This window comes from Thamnophis sirtalis, unplaced genomic scaffold (genome assembly GCF_051295495.1).
Source record: "Thamnophis sirtalis isolate CommonGarterSnake01/CBP01778 unplaced genomic scaffold, rThaSir2_p1.2 scaffold_6, whole genome shotgun sequence".
Lineage (NCBI taxonomy): Eukaryota > Metazoa > Chordata > Lepidosauria > Squamata > Natricidae > Thamnophis > Thamnophis sirtalis.
This window is the reverse complement of record NW_028261386.1, coordinates 118,379,562-118,399,176: the sequence shown is the minus strand read 5'-3', so window position 1 is coordinate 118,399,176 and position 19,615 is coordinate 118,379,562. Positions and strand designations below refer to the sequence as shown.

The 19,615-nt window shown below is 37.4% G+C and overlaps 1 protein-coding gene across 2 annotated transcripts in view; it reads right to left on the bottom strand.

Moving 5' to 3' along the window:
• Positions 1-19,615, bottom strand: part of ME1 (malic enzyme 1) — a 111,295-nt gene that overhangs the window by 35,485 nt on the left and 56,195 nt on the right. For both annotated transcript variants that reach the window (XM_087718812.1, XM_087718813.1), the window contains one exon: positions 11,513-11,616. In XM_087718812.1, coding sequence (XP_087574938.1) covers positions 11,513-11,616 — 104 coding nt within the window. The remainder of the gene's footprint in view (positions 1-11,512; positions 11,617-19,615) is intronic.

Below are 19,615 nucleotides of genomic sequence, written 5' to 3'. Positions count from 1 at the left end.
AATGTACAAGCACTTTCAGTAAGCAAGTTTTGATGTTTCCCATATGGCTCATTCAAAGGGTGCCATAAAACATGAAATCAAAATTGTGGATGTAAGGAAAGGCTGCTTTTGTAAGATTTTCATGACTATTTTTTATGAGTCTCCCAAAAAATGATTGACTGACTACAGTTTCAGACTGTCAGATAACTAGAATTCTTTCCAGTGGTATACAAGCAAATGAAAACCACAAAATGGTAAAAACAAGCATGTCATAAATGATAGGAGAAAACTATTTTTCACCTAGGGTAACACCTAGGGTAAGAAAGCAACACATTAATTTAAATGAAAAACAGTGGAAGAATAAAATATTTTTTAAAAAAATCTAAACACACTAAAGTAGACCTTAAAATGTCACATAGAATAATAAGGATTTTTGGGGGAAAAATTCCATAGGATTGGTATTACACCGACCTCTTAGGGAAGGATATTCCACAAAGGAGGTGAAAGACTAAAATGGGCTATCTCACTGGCAATTATTCACTTTAGAAATGGCTTCCAGAATACAACTTCAAGCAGTGCCCTTTAGGTCAGGAACAGTGGTGGGTTGCAAATATTTTTACTACCGGTTCGGGCACGCTCCCGTCTCCCACCGTTGCTACTACCGGTTCAGCCGAACTGGGCCGAACCGGGAGCAACCCATCACTGGTCAGGAATAACCACTCTATGTTCACCTCTTTGAGTTCCCTCCAGATTTATATCAATTTTTTTAAACTTAAAAGAGAAGTGCCTCTGGTTCCACCTAAAGCCCACCAATAATTCTTAGGGAAAAAATGGACTACTGTCACTCATACGAAGGAGTAGGAGGATGACGAGGAAAGAAAGATGAATGACAAAAGGTATCCAGAGGTGTTTTGATAGAGAGCAGTCCATGAGTTAGCTTTGCTTAATCATGCTTGTTGAAAAAGCAAGCTTCCCAGGTGGTTGATGTATGAGACCAGAACATTTAAGTCTAAAACCCAAAGATTTGTCTAACCCCGTGTTAGGGTTTCTGCAGACATAACAGAGATAACCCTAAGATGGTTTGAAAGTTTTTAAAATTAAAGACAGTTATAGTCTAGCCACTCTTGATTTCAACAGAGGTTCCCAGACTCCTTTCAAAGGCAGCCTCATAAATAATGCATGCAGAAACTCAAGCAGGAGATTATCAACCTATTAATAAATGTTACAGGGCTGTCTCTTTTCAGACAGGTTGCAGTTGATCTATTTGTCTGAATTCGTAACCGGCATCGTGAGTCACATCTTTACCGAATGTGTAAGATCCCCAAACCCCCTCAAGCAAATGCAGTGAGGAATGGTCCCCTCCAGAACATGGTGAGCATCGCTTAACCAGACAGACGAAACATTTTTTACTCTGACTGGATGAAGCTTTGGTTTATTAGCCCTCATTCAGCCCCGTATCAAGCCCAGTCATGAGTTCAGAATGTCAACTGAATTAGATGAAAAGCTGAAGAATAAATATTACATTGACATGGCACTGTCAATTTCCTATTAACTTCTCATAGCACAATGAACAATTTTAAGCTAAGCCACTGATGCATTTGTACTGATTTAAGATTAAAAATCTACAGAGTGCAACACACTATTGACTCCAGTTTAATGCCTATTACTCCAAGAGTAAAATTAAGTAAAGAGATCAGTTTAAGACTTTTTTACAAAATATTAGCAAGTCAGCTAATTGCAAAATGCAAGCAGCTGGGTCATATTTTAAAATCTGATTTGGAAAATATAAAAAAATACCAGGTGCACTTGATTAATTTAGTCTGCAAATACTATCCTTTAAAAATACTTTCCATCCATAATTTACAGCTTCTATGGTCTCCTGGCAAACACTTTAAGAAGAAGAAAAAACATCCTGTGCTGAATAGTCAATTTGGTTTCAGACCAGAAGATGCAAATCCTTTTCTAGGCTGACCCTGATATTGCTCTACAAAATTAATTGGGAGCTCTGAAACGCAACATGGAAAAGCTGCCTTTCAACATTGCATATTGGAAAAAAATATCAGCAGCACATTAGTAAGTTGCTGTGTTTATTATTATTAATTATTATTATTTATTATTATCAAAATCTGTTCTTGATACCTATTTTACAGTCAACTAAGGGTGATTCCCCAAAACCTTCATCTGACCTGGGAAGTCCAAATGGAAATTTTTCCCATTCCCTTTAAATCAACTCTATTTCTTTTCTCAACACTACACATTTTCTTCTTTTATCTGTGTACAGAAAAACCTTACTCAGCCTCAATCAGAACCGGAAGATTCAAATGAAGTCTCTTTTCTTTCAGATAGGACTGCTAAAGGAAATGTAATAGATGATAGTTTCCTGATCTGAAGATATTAGCTAACATTGCAAGGCTGGATAAGAGATCCAGGGCTAACAAGCATATCATTAAAAAGATTAAAGGCTCCAAAAGAATAAGGTTTAAAGCCCAGCATTTTCTAGCATCATTTAATTATTTCAGAGCTAAAATAAGCTATGGAAAGAGATGCATTGCTTATGCATCTGGAAAAGCAATAGAAGCCTATAAATGTGTCAATGGGAGTAGAGGCTGATTGGGGGAAACTTTAATAATAGGTAGGGTATTTTTATCCCTGATATTCTGCTTAATTTCAGAACTTTTACGTATCACTATGTGTATATGATATAATTTTGAATTAGTCCCTAGATTATTCTCAGACTGTAGACTGGAACGCCTTTGAAGGGATTCAAGCTGAAACCTGAGCAGAGAAGCAACTGAAAGGAAAAAGAATAAAAACCTTCTGTTTTGGCCTTTTTCTTTCAGATATATACCGGAGTAAAAAGAAGTCATGCTTGGTGACATTCTTAGAACGTTTCCTAACAAGATTTCAATAAGAATAAAAATTAAGTACAAAACATTACGTGTCTGACTAAAGAATTAAAAACTGAATAAAGTATATTTTCTTTCGCGAAAGTTGAATTGACATTGACAGAGAAGAATTATGACTAATACGAAAACAATAAATCAAAGGAACAACTCATCTCGGAATCTTGGGTTTTGTTTTTGTTTTAAAAAAAATTGAAATCTGTCAAGGTTTGATGGTCAGATGTGGGCATGCGCACATGGTAGCAATTGCAGTTCCCACAAAATTGGCACTAGGAAAACATTAACAATGTTAAAGTTATGAACGCAGAGTTTAGGAAATGATGGTTGCAATCAGTGGTGGGATTCAGCCAGTTCGCACCACTTCGGGAGGACCAGTTGTTAAGTTTCTGAGCAGTTTGGTGAACTGGTTGTTGGAAGAAGTCATTGGGGCAGAGAACCGGTTGTTAAATTATTTGAATCCCATCACTGGTTGCAATCCTACAGTGTCAGAACTCTCCTAAAATGCCCACTCTCGGAATGGAAACTCATGGCACTTCCATCTCCCACTATCATCCCCTTACAGCAGAGTAGACATAGGCAAGCAATTATACATACTGCTGACAATAAGTTCTATTTCTAGCAGTAACGTTTTTCTGCTTTGTTGCATTAGGCTTACATTTTACCGATATTGCCTTGGGATTGGAAAATGAAAACTTTACAAAACAGGTGCCTATCAGCATCTTTTTCTGTTTACTTGGCAATTCCAATATGAAAGATGAAAACACAGCCATTGCCCCCCAAAATAAAAAGATGTTCAGACCCTAGAAAGAGTGCAGAGAAGACTGAGATTACTGTAGTTTTGTTCCGGCGGCAGACCTCCAACTCTAGAGACCAGAAAAAGAAGACAGGGGTGGGGGGTGGGGTGGGGGGGTGTAGGATGGGTTGATATTGGGAGTGGCAGATTGGCAGCCCTCAGGCGTGCTTTGAAACTTCAGGCAGCCTTGAAACCAACATACCAGATTAAAAAAAGAAAGAGAAAGGGAAACAAAACCCAAATTTCTCCTCTTTCTTTTTAAAAATACAATCTGAAAGAGCTAACCACTCTATATGTTAGAGATACAACTCATGTATACAAACACAAGCTTGTTGTGTATGGTAGCTTGTATGTTTGTTTGTTTATTTCCCATCTTAATTATTTTACAAATAACCCAAGTCAACGAACATATCCAACACATATCCTTACTTTTCCTATTTTCCCTACAACAACAACCCTGTGAGGTATATTGGGCTGAGAAAGAATTGACTGGCCCAAAGTCATCCAGTTGGCTTTCATGACTAAGGCGAGATTTGAGTTTCTTGCTTTCTAATTTGATGTGTTAACCATTAGACCAAACTGGATAAAAATAAATAAAAAGAAAAACAAAGCTTATAAATATAAACAGAATCATTAATAACCAATTAAAATTATTTTTCAATCTGTCGAGATGTACATACAAGATATAAAGTAATATTTTGTGGGAAATAATGCTAGACCTTGACTTACGACCACAATTGAGTCTAGAATTTGTTGCTAAGTGAGAAATTTGTTAAGTGAGTTTTGCCCATTTTTACGATTTTTCTTGCCACTGTTGTTAAGTGAACCTGTCAGTCCCGCAGTCATATTCCTTTTAGGATCTTAGGATCAAATCCATAGAGGTTTTTATAAAATCAAATTCTTGGTTTTGTATCCTAACAAATATAGGCAATTTTAAAATTTATCAATTTTATAAGGTCCAAATTAGCTTTTGCCAACAATTTAAGTGAGCACTGACACTTCAAATTGTCACTAGCAATGAGAATTTGAGTCTTACCTTACCTTGCAAAATTTATGAGACATAAAAAAAAAACCTCTATGGATTTGAGTGTTCTTGAGTGCCTACTCAAATCCAATCATTGTTTCCTATTCAAATCAAAGTGTGGCATTAATTTTGCATTATAAAAAGTTATTGTCAGAATTAGAGTTCCATCTTAATTAGAGTTTGCTGAACCACTTCAAACTCAATTGAAATCTTAAATAGGAAGATTGAAGTCTGCACAATTTCAGACTGATTATGCCTTTTGGGATTCTAAGACTCTACATACTTACTCAGAAATAAGTTCTGAGTCATTAAAAGATAGGTCTGAGTAAGTGAGGTTAGCACTGCAGGCAATCTTTCCATGGATCTACTTTTTAAAAAAATATGGTAGTTGTGGATGCTCCGTCACTGGAAGTTTTTAAGAAGAGATTGGACAATCAATTGTCTGAAATGGTATAAGGTTTCCTGCTTGAGCAGGGGGTTGGACTCAAAGACTTCCAATGTCCGTTCCAACTCTGTTATTCATTCATGTATCTGCATATGAAGGCTTGGAACTGAGGATAGCAATAGCAATAGCAGTTAGACTTATATACCGCTTCATAGGGCTTTCAGCCCTCTCTAAGTGGTTTTACAGAGTCAGCATATCGCCCCCACAGTCTGGGTCCTCATTTCACCCACCTCGGAAGGATGGAAGGATGAGTCAACCCTGAGCTGGTGAGATTAGAACCGCTGAACTGCAGATAACAGTCAGATGAAGTGGCCTGCAGTACTGCACCCTAACCACTGCGCCACCTCGGCTCATTAGGATGGGCCACACAGAAAGGTCATACTGTTTATAGCCATGTTTATGTTTATGTTTATTAACATTTGTAGGCCGCCCTTTTCCCTGAGGGGACTCAGGGCGGCTCACATAAAATCAGGGAGGGGAAGTACAAACAGTGACATAAACACATATAATAAAAGTAATAAGCAACATACATTCATCATTCGGGAGGGGTAACTATCTTTGTCCCCAGGCCTGACGGGCTAGCCAGTTCTTCAAGGCTGTGCGGAAGGCCTGGACGGTGGTGAGGGTACGAATCTCCACGGGGAGTTCGTTCCAAAGGGTCGGGGCTACTACTAAGAAGGCCCTCCTCCTTGTAGTTGCCAGCCGGCACTGGCTGGCCGATGGAATACGGAGGAGGCCTAATCTATGTGATCTTATTGGTCGCAGGGAGGTAATTGGCAGGAGGCGGTCTCTCAAGTATCCAGATCCACTACCATGCAGGGCTTTATGGGTGACTAATAGCACCTTGAAGAGCATCCGGAGATCGACAGGTAGCCAGCGCAGCTCGCGGAGGAGCCATGTGTCTTGCTAATATCTTTCCTTACTTTCCCTCAACTTCCCTATGTTAAAATATTTAAGGAAGAATTGGGGTTAGCTTAAATGCAACTTTCCTTTTGATTTAGGAATCTTAATACATAATGATCCCAAACGGTGTAGCAAGCTGGGTGGACTTGAGCCAATTGTGATCTCTCTCTCTCTCTCTCTCTCTCTCTCTCTCTCTCTCTCTCTCTCTCTCTCTCTCTCTCTCTCTCTCTCTCTCTCTCTCTCTCTCTCTCTCTCTCTCTCTCTCTCCCTCCCTCCCTCCCTCCCTCCCTCCCTCCCTCCCTCCCTCCCTCCCTTCCCTCTCTCTCTCTCCCCAGCTTGCTTCTCCCAGGGCTGTTGTTATGGTGGAAAACAGAAGTAGAAGGATGTACAGTATTTTTTGGAGTATAAGTCGCACCAAGTTTTGAAGAGGCAAATTTTAAAAAAATATTTTTTTTGTTTTGTTTGCACTCTGCAAACCCCTCAAAAATGACCCTTTTTCGTGAAAACAGGCCTTTCGTTTTTTTTTAAAAAAAGGCATGAATAGCCTTTAGGAAGCTTGTAGAGTGCTCTTGGAGGGGGGGGTCTTATACACTGAATACAGCATTTGTTTGCCTCCAGAAATCCCACCCCCTTTACCAAAATGGCCGTGCATAGCCTTTAGGAGGCTTATAGAGTGCTCCTGGGGGCTGGGGGGGCAAAGTTGAGCAAAAAATGGCTTGTTTTTTGCTCATTTCTAACTTCCCTAGCCCCCAGGAGCTCTCTGAAAGTTTCCTAAAAGCTATGCACGGTCATTTTGGTAAGGGGGGCGGGATTTCTGGAGGCAAACAAATGCTGTATTCAGTGTATAAGACGCACCCAGATTTTCAGCCTCTTTTTTGAGGGGGAAAAGGTGCACCTTACGCTCCAAAAAATACAGCATGTTGCATTGAGCACTTATAAGAAAGCCAGGACTTAATAACATTGATTGATTGATTGATTGATTGATTGATTGATTGATTGATTAGATGTATATATAACTGCTCTTTGTATCTTCTGGCTGAATGCCTATTTGACTGGAAAAATAAGAAGCACAGAGAGAGGGCAGAAAGCCCAATCCTGTTGATTGACCGGTTCAAAACTGGTCTCTTGAGTCATATAGCAAACTGGGCTACTATCTGGATATGATATCTAGCCTTCCTAAGCAGTTAGTTGCAGACACCCATTGTGGGTGTCGAATGAGCGTTACATTTGTAAAAAGTAGCAGGTATAATTATTTTACAAAGCATTTTCCAGTAGTTCAGTTTTAATCTTCTTTACAGGTGTGTATAAATCATACTGATTATAAGTGCAGAAGCAGGGGTTGATAGGTAGATTTTTTTTAAGCGTTAGAAACAATACAGATGCTGACTAGTGCTAGAGAATAAATCAATCAAATGGTCTTAGGAAAAAAGATTTGGCATCACCCCAAGAACTGCCAGGTGATTCAGTTGAACTCTATTTTATTTAAAATAATAATAATAAAAACCTCTTCTCATCCCTATTGGTAGTATGTGTCTTCCTCAATCTTCAATCCTCTGCTAGAGGCTTGGGACTTTGAGGGTCCTGCACAGTAATCTTAGTTGTTCCTAGCACTGCACTTTTCTGGATAGAGAGCTCTGATGTTGTTCTTGGAAACTGCTGGACCTTCTCTCCCAGTTTAGGAATCACAGCACCAAGTGCTCCTACCATCACTGGAGCCACTTTGGCATTGTCTTTCCATGTCTTCTCTAGTTCCTCCTTCAGGACCTGGTTCTTCTTCAGCTTTTCATACATCTTCCTGATGTTGATCTCACTTGGCACTGCTCCATCTATCACTGTCTTCTACTCCTTGTCTACTACCATCATGTCTGGTCGATTGGCCAATACTTGCCTGTCCATCTGAATCTGCAAGTCCCACAGGTTCTTGTTCTCCCCTTGAATGGTTCTTCAGGGTCTATTTTAGCCTACGGTGATACTTCGATGTTGATGCCTCCTTGCCTCCTCATTGTGGTTCCCATGTGACTGTGGGACACCAAGGTACTTGTAACTGATCTCTGTGCCTGCTATGAGACCTGCAGGTAGTTCCAGGCCATCAATTTTAACCACCTTACCTCGATGTCTCTTTCACTCTTAGCATACAGCTTGATGTCACTCATGTAGAGTATGTGGCTAATGGTAGTTCCAATCTTGAACTTGAATTGATGGTAGAACAATCTTGTATCCATAGCCAATCCTTGTGACTGAGGGGGTTCAAGCCTATGCAGAACAGCAGTAGAGACAGGGTATCTTCTTGGTATATGCAACACTTGTGTGAGCTATTTTAAGTTGACTTCCAGTGTTATCACAGTCTGAGTTCTTGAAGAAAGCCCTTAGTATTCTATTAACTTTGTATAGTGCCAGGCATTCACAGAACCGTGTGTATGTCTTTCAGTTGTATGCCTTCCTGTTGTGAATTCAGGCTGTGCTGTGATTGATCTGTCTAGACCTTGAACCTTGGCTAGTGCTTTATTATCTATGAGCAATTGATGTTTTGACTCTCTGGCGTTGTTCCCAATGCCCTTCTGAGCTATGCTTGTGCATTGGTCCATGCACTCCTGATACCTGTAGCTTGGCGGCTATGATGCCTTACAGGACTTTCCATGTTGTAGGGAGGCTAGTGATTGGCTGACGGTGCTGTTCTCTTGTGGGGATCTTTGATGATCAACATTGCCCTTCCTTATGTTAGCCAGTCTGAATAACATAGCAACTAGTGATGTTAGCCAGTCTGAATAACATAGCAACTAGTGATGTGTCTGTGTGTGTGAGTGTGAGTGTGTGTGTGAGAGAGGGGGGGCAGGCAGAAATCACATATGTTCCCCCAGTTATTTGGCAATTTGAAATTCTCTTTATTTTACTTGCACTGATGTGCCCAATAAATGATCTAGTAAATTTCTTTAACGATGAAAACTCTATGTAGGCAATATTCTCAGCCAATCTGCAAAGTAGCCTTTATTTCATCTACCCACTTTCAAGCTCCTACTGCAGCAAACTCCTAGGGACAAAGAGACTATCATTTGAAATCTGATTGTAGATCAGCGATTATTTCTTTAGCAAGTGCAGCAACAAGTATTTCTTTACTAAATTAATTTGTTGAAATACAGAAACAAAATTCAAAATCGTGTCCATAAATTCTAGTTCTTAAAATTAACTCCTGCGTTAACATTCTAGGCAGATCATCCCACACAGTATTGCTCCTGGTTGTAAATCATTGCCACCACCAACCATTTAATTGTGATTTTGTGTCTGTACCCTCATGTTCTTTCAACCTAGCTTGCAATCCTGATTCTGCTAGGTAGACCTTAAATTCTATCAAAAGAATTCATGCATGAAGTAAATCTGCTTATCCCTGATTTACATAGTCAATTAAGTTAAAAAAGGGGCCACCATACCTCAGTCCTTGTGGTTTTGTTAACTCATTAACACATCAGAATGTTAAAACAGAAAAAAAAGCACAAACTATTTGTACAGCACACTGGACGCAGCAAATTTAAACTTTATTTTTGTAGAAGACTAATCTGATTTGTTTGGATGTTCATCATAAATTACACAGCTTGAGGATCCTAGACATATATGTATGTATGTATGTATGTATGTATGTATGTATGTATGTATGTATATATGTTGTGACACTAATATATACCTTCTTCCCTGGCTTCAGCTGATAAGGAGGAGACCTGTGGCTTGATGGCTAAGACGTTTGCCTAAGATGCAATACAGCACAGGTTCGAATCCCAGTAAGGGTGTGGCTAGCTGATGAGAGCTAAATAGCTTGAAATAGATCTATACTAGTCTCCCTTTATTTATTTATCAGCACAAATAAAAACACACACACACACACACACACACACACACACACACACACACACATACACACACATATATATATATATATATATATATATATATATATATATATATATATATATATATATATATATATATATATATATATATATATATATATATATATGTTCTGTACATTTTCTTGCTCTGCTAGCCATTTTGCAAATTGCTACGTATGTTCCTTGTCATCTTTATATAATAAAGGCTTTTCTCTGCTGCTAAAGTATACATAAAAACTTAAAATACCTCATAGAAACAAAATATTTTTTTCCAATAAGAAAAAGATGTGACCTATTATAATTCTTATAATGGAAAACCATTTTTTTTACACCTCATCTATGCTCAATCCACAAGTGAGCCCAAACTGCTATTGTGTAAAATACTCCATTCTTAGAAATCTAGCAACTTCTTTTGTCCTTACAATGGAACAAACATCACTTTATTATTTAGTTTCTAACTTTCAAGTCTCTTTGTAAATAAGTGTCATGAAGTGACTACGGGTATCTCACAAATTTTTAATATTTTAATAAGAAAAAACAAAAACTTTTGGAAGCTGAAAAACATATAACTTTCCAAAACAAACCCCAAGCATAGCAGATAGATAAAAGGTACAGAGGTTTCTACCTCATTGTGTACCTACGGTTTAGTTTTATCAGGTATAAAGATTTACCCTGAACTCCTAGCCTGACATCATTTCACCCCATTCTGGATGGATTCGCTAATTTGCAAACAGACAACAATATAGATTCTTTCCAGAAATAATTATAAACACTGGAATAATTTGCAAAAGATTTTCTATAAATAAACAACTGTAGATGGGTCCGTTGGCAATTAAGAATTAATGATAGGCCAAGAATTGATTTAATTAAGAATACTAGACCTAAATTTTCCTATTAAAGTTTCAGTGTGGCCCAACATTCTTTCATAATTTTCAATTAGAATCATAATTATCTGGTTTCTCCCTAATATATTTCTTTGCCAAAGAAAACAACTGTGTCAAATAAATATGCTACCAACAAAATTTAACAATATTCAAATGAAATGGTAAGCGAAACCATTGTTCTGATTTTTTTATTTAACTTGGAACTATATGGAGTATATATGTCTGTAAGCAACTAAAGAAAATAAGCCAGGATTGCACTTCACTTAATCAAGCAATGGTTAAAAAAAATGTTTCAATGTTATAATTACTGCTGCAACTAGCTGTAAATGCAAACCAGCTGCATTTTATTGTTATAGGCTGCCCAGAGTCACCTCAAAGCAAGATGGGCAGCAAAAAAATCTAATATATAAATAAAATAAATAAGAATAAACTCTGATTCTTAAATTTAAAATAACTTTTAAAACAGGTAAAAAGAAAGATTTCCTAATATAGGGAGAGGTTCCCAATCTTCTTCTTACTGTTGTGAAAAAGTAAATCCATTCACAACAATTCAACATTATAAACCAATGAGCTACAAGTACAAACTGTATTTGTAAGCCTGTAAAAAGGATGCATCTTAGCTTCTAAGTTAAGTTGTCTTTCCAGCTCTCAATAAATTCCTAAAATATCCAGTGGTACACAATGCAGAAATATAACCAATTACCGGGAAACTGCAGCTTCCATAAATTCATCTAGAAGATCATCATAGGCCTGACCTCGGATTCGTTTGTGCTTCAGACCTATGTACAAAGGATCATTTATCAACTCCTGTTCAAAAGAAAAGAAAAGAAAGAAAAGAAATATAATTGTTATCATTTGGGGCACCTGAATCCAAATATATTGTATGTGTATACTTACAACTTATAATTGGAAAAATTGTTGAGTCTTCCAAGGAATTATGAGATAGAAAAATAATGGGAAATCTCCAAGAAAAATGGATTTTTTAAATCCTTCCTTTATTATTTTCGTGACCCGTCAAAAGCGCGGAGGACAAAATCGCGCTCGACGAAAGCGCGCATGTGACGTCATCACAGCGCGACGAAAAAAATTAAAAATTGAAATAAAATTAAAATTAAAGCAAGCCGATTCACATAAAGGTAAGGGTTAGGTTAAGGGTTAGGGTTAGGGTTAGGTTAAGGGTTAGGGTCAGGTTTAGAGCGTTAGCGTTAGGGTTAGCGTTAGGTTTTTCGTTACGTTAACGGTTAGGTTTAGGGTTAGATTTAGGGTTAGGTTAAGGGTTAGGTTTAGGGTTAGGTTTAGGGTTAGGTTTGGGGGGGTTAGGGGAAGGTTTTAGCTTTATTTTTACATTTTTCGATCACAGCGCGATGTTTTCGTCGCGCTGTGATGACGTCAAATGCGCGCTTTCGTCGAGCGCGATTTTGTCCTCCGCGATTTTGTGGTGGAACCATTATTTTTATAAATAATTCAAGTCCGCAAACATACCTAACACATCTTCTTCCTCCTATTTTCAACCACAACCATATAAAGTATCTTAGGCTGAGAGAGAAGGGATGGCCCAAAGTCCCTCAGCTGGCTTTCATGCCTGAGACTAGAACTCACAGTCTCCTAGTTTCTAGCCCAGTATGTGTTAGCCACTACTGTTTATTTTATTTATTTTAAGGAAATTTTAAGATTTTAAATGTCTATTTTAGCATATTCATTAAGCTATAATTCCTTTGATATATTATGCGAGTTAAAGAAACATAAAACTAATATGTACATATGGGGACAATAGATTTGGAAAATAAACACGAATGTTGATTGGTCTGAGATTGGTTAAAAATACACATAAAATTAAGCGAATACACTTGTAAAAACAAAAAGATAAACAGAGTCAAACCTGGGCGGTATAAGTAGGACAAACTGTCAAGAAATAAATAGATAGGGAAATGGGGGGGGGGAGAGTTACAGAAGAAAACAGTGGCAAATCACTTCTGCATGGTTGCCAAGAAAGCAATAGTTATATCTCTGCATAGTTTCCAATAATCAATAATCCACACAGTGAGTTGGTAGGATTTTAAAGTAAAAAGTAAACTCTTTAAAATTGCAGATAGCATTCTACATAACTTTTTTAAAGTCATTTATACCTGAAAAAAACTTCAATTCATACATTTCTAAAATCAGATTGCATAACCAAACATTTCTTGTGAAAAGGAAAACATGATGCCTTTATAGAGTAGATATTATAGCCTTTTTGAGACTAAATGTTAGCTTTTAATTTCATGTATCAAATTATACCTTATAATTTTCAAATCCAAATACATGCAATATCCAAAGCAAAAATAAACAGAAATGAATAAATGAATCCCTGACCACATCAAACCACAGATAATTTTTATACTTCAGAGCTTTCCACAAAGTATATTTCAGGAGGAAGATATGGTTTTGACCATTCTACTATTATTTAAGTCTAAGCTACCAATTACAACAAAAGCAAGTATCATCTTCCAATTTCAGGAAACCTCTTTGTGGGCTACACATACGTAATCTTACGAAAGGAAAAGCACAGAATCATTTTTATTTTCCAGTTCTTAGTGTTGTCCTTAGACTTCTTGGAAAAATCAATGGGATGAGACAGTAAAATGCAGCATAAACCCTAAACAAAACTGTATTTCAGGTTTGACTACTAACCAGCCTAACATGGCCTTCATACCGAATCCATTTTAGAGACAGATATACCAAGAGAGACTAACTGCTTTGTTGAGGTAATGGTCAGAAAACAGAAACTTAGCATACTTTAGAAATGTGATGCAAGGGAATGATGGATAGAATAAAACAGTTATGTTTAGAAATGATCAAGGAAGCAGGAGAGAACAACAGATGAAACAAATGAATGCCCGTCAGAGAACTACAAATTATAATTACTGGAGACAATAGCAATAGCAGTTAGACTTATATACCACTTTATAGGGCTTTCAGCCTTCTCTAAGCGGTTTACAGAGTCAGCATATCACCCCCACAGTCTGGGTCCTCATTTCACCCACCTCGGAAGGATGGAAGGCTGAGTCAACCTTGAGCCGGTGAGATTAGAACCGCTGAACTGCAGATAACAGTCAGCTGAAGTGGCCTGTAGTACTGCATCCTAACCACTGCGCCACCCCAGCTCCTCGGCTCGACAAGCTGAACAGTAAACATTGGTCTATGCCAGGAGTATCAAAACTCATGATGACATGTCGTCAAGTGATGTATCACAACTTTTTTCCCCTTTGCTAAAACAGAGGTGGGCGTGGCCAGCACATGACACATCCAGCCCACCAGCCGCAAATTTGACACCCCTGGTCTATGCACTCAGAATCAAATCTGATTAACTAACCTGTCTCCAGCTAACAGCTGGTTTTACCATATAACACATTGTCCCAAAAATATTCTGAACCCTAGTATCAGTTTTTTACAGAAGGAATGATGATAATAATCAAACTTCAATAGAAATTAGAAAACATTCCTGGTACACCTGAGAAACAGTAATAATCTGGATCTGAAACTATAATCAACTATAAGGAATCAGGGTTAGTCCATATTATTGTTTCAGCAAATGAAACACTGTTTGTTTCTATAACACTATACTATATGAGTCATATGCTGTCATTTTTCATTACCTTCGTTAAACAAATATTTCAGGACACTTTGGCTAGAGATTATCTGTACTTATTTTTCTTTTAAGGTATCCTGCTGAACTGGGTGAATTATGAACTTGTAAATGTAAAAATATTCACAAAGACCTCCTATATGGATCAGAGATGGATATTGCTAGCTTAGTGGATGTTCAACAACATTTAAAGGACCTTGGATGTAGTGCTTTCTCAGACCAACACTTGAACTAGAAGGTTTGCAATCAGACATTCAATGAAGAGCTCTTATAAGATACTTGCATTGCAGATATCAGAAAAACCTTTAATAATGAAGAAAAGCACCTATTGCAAACTCTATATAACACATGTCCTAATATAGCAGTGGACTGAGAACCATTCATCTCTCATTTGGAGAAGTGGTCAGTGCATTGTTATTGCATTTGACCATTCTGGTCTGGGGCCCTTTGTTAGCTTTGGTCCTCAAATTAGTTCCTCCCATATAATATTGATGAAATAAAATGCAATGGCATTTTACACAGCCAGTTTGACAAATGGCATAAGGAAGACTTATGGCAAACATGGACTGCCATCCTGAGTCCATAATCTACATAAACTATTTGACAGATCTGAAAAACAGGGCAAATTTATTTATTTATTTGTTTGTGTTTGTTTGTTTGTTTGTTTGTTTGTTAAATTTCTAAGCCACCCAATCCCGGAGGACTCCGGGCGGCTTACGATGAGTACTCTACACCAAGAATGTTTTTTTCAATCCAAACCACACTCTCAAAGCTTAATTTCATCAGTGCAAAATATGATTTAATACTAAAACTGAAACTAACTTAACAAAAAGGGTTCCAGAAACTATGTATAATTACAGTTCAGGAGTGTAAAAGGTAGCTATTGCAGAAAAGTCTCAGGAGGTGGCAGCACTTAGCTGACCTTGTCAAGCCTGGTTAGTGGTTTCATGAAAGGCTAAGCAGAAAATCTCAAGACTCTTTAGGTTAAACAGGAAGTAAAAAAAAAAACACCCCAGAAAAACACTGAAGCAAATCACCTTTGTATGGCTGCCAAGAAAATTACACATCCATATCCATGAAGTCATCAGGAGTCTACCTCACCTCAAAGGATACATAACTTTTATTACCAAAAAAAAAAAAAAAAGGTAAATGTGCCTTTTCTAAATGTACCTGCTTTAGCCTAGATTCAAACAACCTGAACTGGTTTGATACGGTGGAGGCAGTGGTGAAATTAAAAAAAAATTACTACTGGTTCTGTGATCATGGCTTGGTGGGCATGGCAGGGGAAGGATACTGCAAAATCTTCATTCCCACCCAACTCTGGGGCCAACCAGAGGTGGTATTTGCCGGTTTTCCGAATCACTCAAAATTTCCACTACTGGTCCTCCAGAACTTGCCAGAACCTGCTGATTTCAGCCCTGGGTGGAGATATCCACCAACCTCACACTCTGCCTTGGAGCATTAGAGCCACAACCACATTGGTACAGAAATGTATTTATAGTTTCTTTGTTGGCTTCAATGAGACTCTTCCAAATCAATTTTACTGAAAGAGCAACTTTCAGAGAATAAAGCCTGTTCGTGCTTCTGTCCAGCACAGGCTTGAGGCTAGTGGTACAGGAAGAGGCAGAATCTTTTATCCAGTGGGAACAAAATTAGCATTTTTTTACGCCTGAGATCCCCCAGTTACAGACACACAACAGTATGATGTTTCTCTGACACAAACACTACTATTTTCTTTCAAGAACCCCACTGGATGGGAAAATATGCCACTTTTCATTTCATTTTATTTCTGTTTGTGGGATCCAGAGGTGGTATTCAGCCAGTTCTGACAGGTTTTGTAGAAGGGGAAATTTTATAGTAGTGGGAATTTTGAGAGCGGGAAGGGAATGGGGATTTTGCAGTATCCTTCCCCTGCCACGCCCACAAAGCCACGCCCACAGAACTGGTAGTAAAAAAAAATTGAATCCCACCACTGGTGGGATCCACTGAATAATTCCATTCCTCAGAGGTCTCTTATGACTAGATCAGTTTTAAGTGTGCTGAATTTTTATTCACTGGTTAATTCACTTTCCAACAGTTTTCAAATGCTGGAAAATATTCAGCATAAATAAAGCCAAACTTTCTTTTGAGCTTCATGATCATGATTTCTTTTGAGAATCATTTTTTTTTCACAAGCGTCAACAATAATTGATCATCCTTTTCAAAACCTTCTGTAAAGTAATATATCAGACATTATTGTTTAAAAAGCATACTTCTTCTCTCCCTTAGGTAAAATTTTAAATAAACCCTACATAGGCCCAAACAATACACTCCCAGTTCTTTGCAAAATCCCAGAGTGGAAGTAAAACAGGAAGTATAACAGCAGCAGTAAATACCAGTAATGCAAAATATCTACCTCAGGTTTTCATTTGCAAATCATCCGTATCTTATCTCTAATGCATTTACTTGTCTAATATGAACAGCTAAAGCTCACTAGCAGCTACTATCTCAGATTCAGTCTTTATCTGAAGATGAAAAACTAAAAATACATGAACTTTGAACAGAAACATGTAGTTAGGCTGTTCAGTAAATCAAAACCGTAATAATACAGCCAAGTATTGTCAAATTGTTCTTACTTCTCAGAATAAAAAAAAAGTGCTCGGTTATTTCAGAGTTTAAAATATCTAGTGATATTTCATGGTTTCAACAAGTCCTCCAAAGAATTCTGATATCTGGTGCCAGAAGTACCAGGAAAGAGTTTTATATGTCTTTATTTATCTCATTCTCCTTAAATGATTTCCCCCCCCACTGTTTAAGTAGAATTTCAATGGAGAATCTTCAGGGATTAAAAATTCTAAATCTACCCCACTGCCTTCTCCTACCCACACAAGAAATCATCCTCTACAGCTTACACAGTGACAAGATCTGCAATGATTTCAAGTGAGTCAGGAGAGCCTAAATTTCTCCAAATTTGTGATTCCTCTGAGCAGAGAAAAGTGACATCAATGATGTCATTCCCTACCTAGATCCTCCTTAGCTCTTTTTGCTAATGTGTAATTGGAAAATAATGACACCAATGAAAGAAAAACAGAAGAAAAAACCTGAAATCCAATCTTCATAAACCTTCACAACCACAGCATTTAGGAAATATACTAATTTAGTTAGTCTAAAGGGCAAACAACTGTAATTATGGATGCTAAAAGTATAAACATTTAGTTTAAATGTTTCATTTACTTTAATGCCTAAATTCTCAATTGCCTTGCAACAAATAGAGATGCATTCTAGGGAGAGACTCTCGCTAGCTAGCACTTGACTTTAATTTATAACAGCACCTTCAAGTATTTATTGAAAAGGCCTGCCAAACCAACATAAGTACTTTTGTTATTTTTCCAGAATACCTAAGTACACAAGCTCCCCTCTCCACAGTCATATGAATGCACTTCAGTTGATTGGCAACTGAACCACAATTACAGCTGTTTGCAGCGTCCTACGGTCATGCGGATTGCATCTTACACTGGTTTTGCCAAAACTGGGCATTTCCTTCCAGGCCTATACCAACCGGGGTCATAGCAAACCACTGGTTCACTTTGTCATTAAGCAAACCCAGTGGTTTGCCATGTTCACTTAATGACTTCTTAATTCACTTAATAACTGCCACAAAAAAAGGTTGTAACTCTTGTTGATTACTTTTCAAGAAAAACAGCAATTTAATTTTAAGAAATTATTGATTTTACAACTGTCATGACTTAAGATTCTTAAGTCTAAGAGTCCATTAGGGTCATAATTTGAGGATTACATGTACCAAAAATAAATTATGTGGTGCTCTTTTTTTTATACAGCTCTTTAAAACGTACTGCAAGAAGTCCTGTGCAAATAGCACACAAAAATGAAGGAAGCAGTTAAATAGCCATAATCATTTTCACATTGTAGTTTTGCTGTAATCAAAGATAGGACTGTGATATCTAAAAACGTGAATCTTTGCCATGATTTTTGATAGTTTGGCTAATAATGCTTCAAACCAGCAAAATGTGTTACTTTTCGACTTTATCATGCATTAATGCAGTTTCTCCTTATTTCTCCCATTACATGCTTCAGAAACAATGAATGTTACTTTATATTAGATTTACAGCAGTTAAAAGCTATGGGTTCCTAAAACAAACCTTGATGGCTTTTTAAAAATAAAAACCAAACAGAACCCGGTCAAAGATTGTTTTCAGTCTGGCATTTCTGCTCATAAAAGAATGGTTGTTAGAGTGGACTTAACATGGAATTGAGATGTATTCAGGTTATTTAATCTAAATTTACCACTATGATTTGAACACTCTGGTGCCCCAAAGCTAAAAGAAGAAAGATAGCCATTTAGTGCTCTGTAGTTGTAAAAAAAATAATAGCATTTTTCAAAAAATATGACACTTCTATTTTAAGAAATTATTAATTGCCAGGGGGAGAAATGTCTAATTTTCAAACCAAAAATGTTTAGTTTACTGAAAACTGCCAGCTGCCAAGTTATCATCAAATGAAATATGTCAGCCAAACATTTTCAGTGTAATAACAAACAGCATCAACATAACTTAGCCAATGCAACTGTGAGTCAGGAATCTCTTACCAAATTTGTCACTCTTCTGGCATCTGTATAAATAAATACATGCTACTACAGAACAGATCTGTGCTGCACAAAGAGAAAAGTAAGGGGAGGGAATGGACTGTATTTCTTTAGGCTGCTACATTACAAGTAAATACATATGTGAAATACATATTTTATATTTTTAATGCAACATCCAGACAATTTGGCCAAAGAATCCACTTTTCTTCTGGAAGGAGCAGCAAAAGCAAAAGTCTTGAAGGATGCCAAAAGCAGAAAAACCTCAACATGGGGAGGCCTATTAGATGTTTCTCCTTCACTGATTAAATTTGAAATTGTTCCTATGGAACTCCAGATGTAAGTGCAGACATAAGCAAATGCCTATATAACCCCCAATCACCCCACAGTCAGGCAATTCACAAGAACACGCTGTGTCTAGGCAGTCCAGAATCTTGGGTGGAACTATGACTGAACCATTCCTATTCCAAGGTATTTCTGCTTCTAAAAGGTTTAACAAAAATGTTAAAAGAAAAATTGATCTGGGTAAAATGATAGCAAAGGTATGTATCACAGCATCCCACTCTATGCCATTGTGTTGAAATTCTTAGAACCTTCTAAGT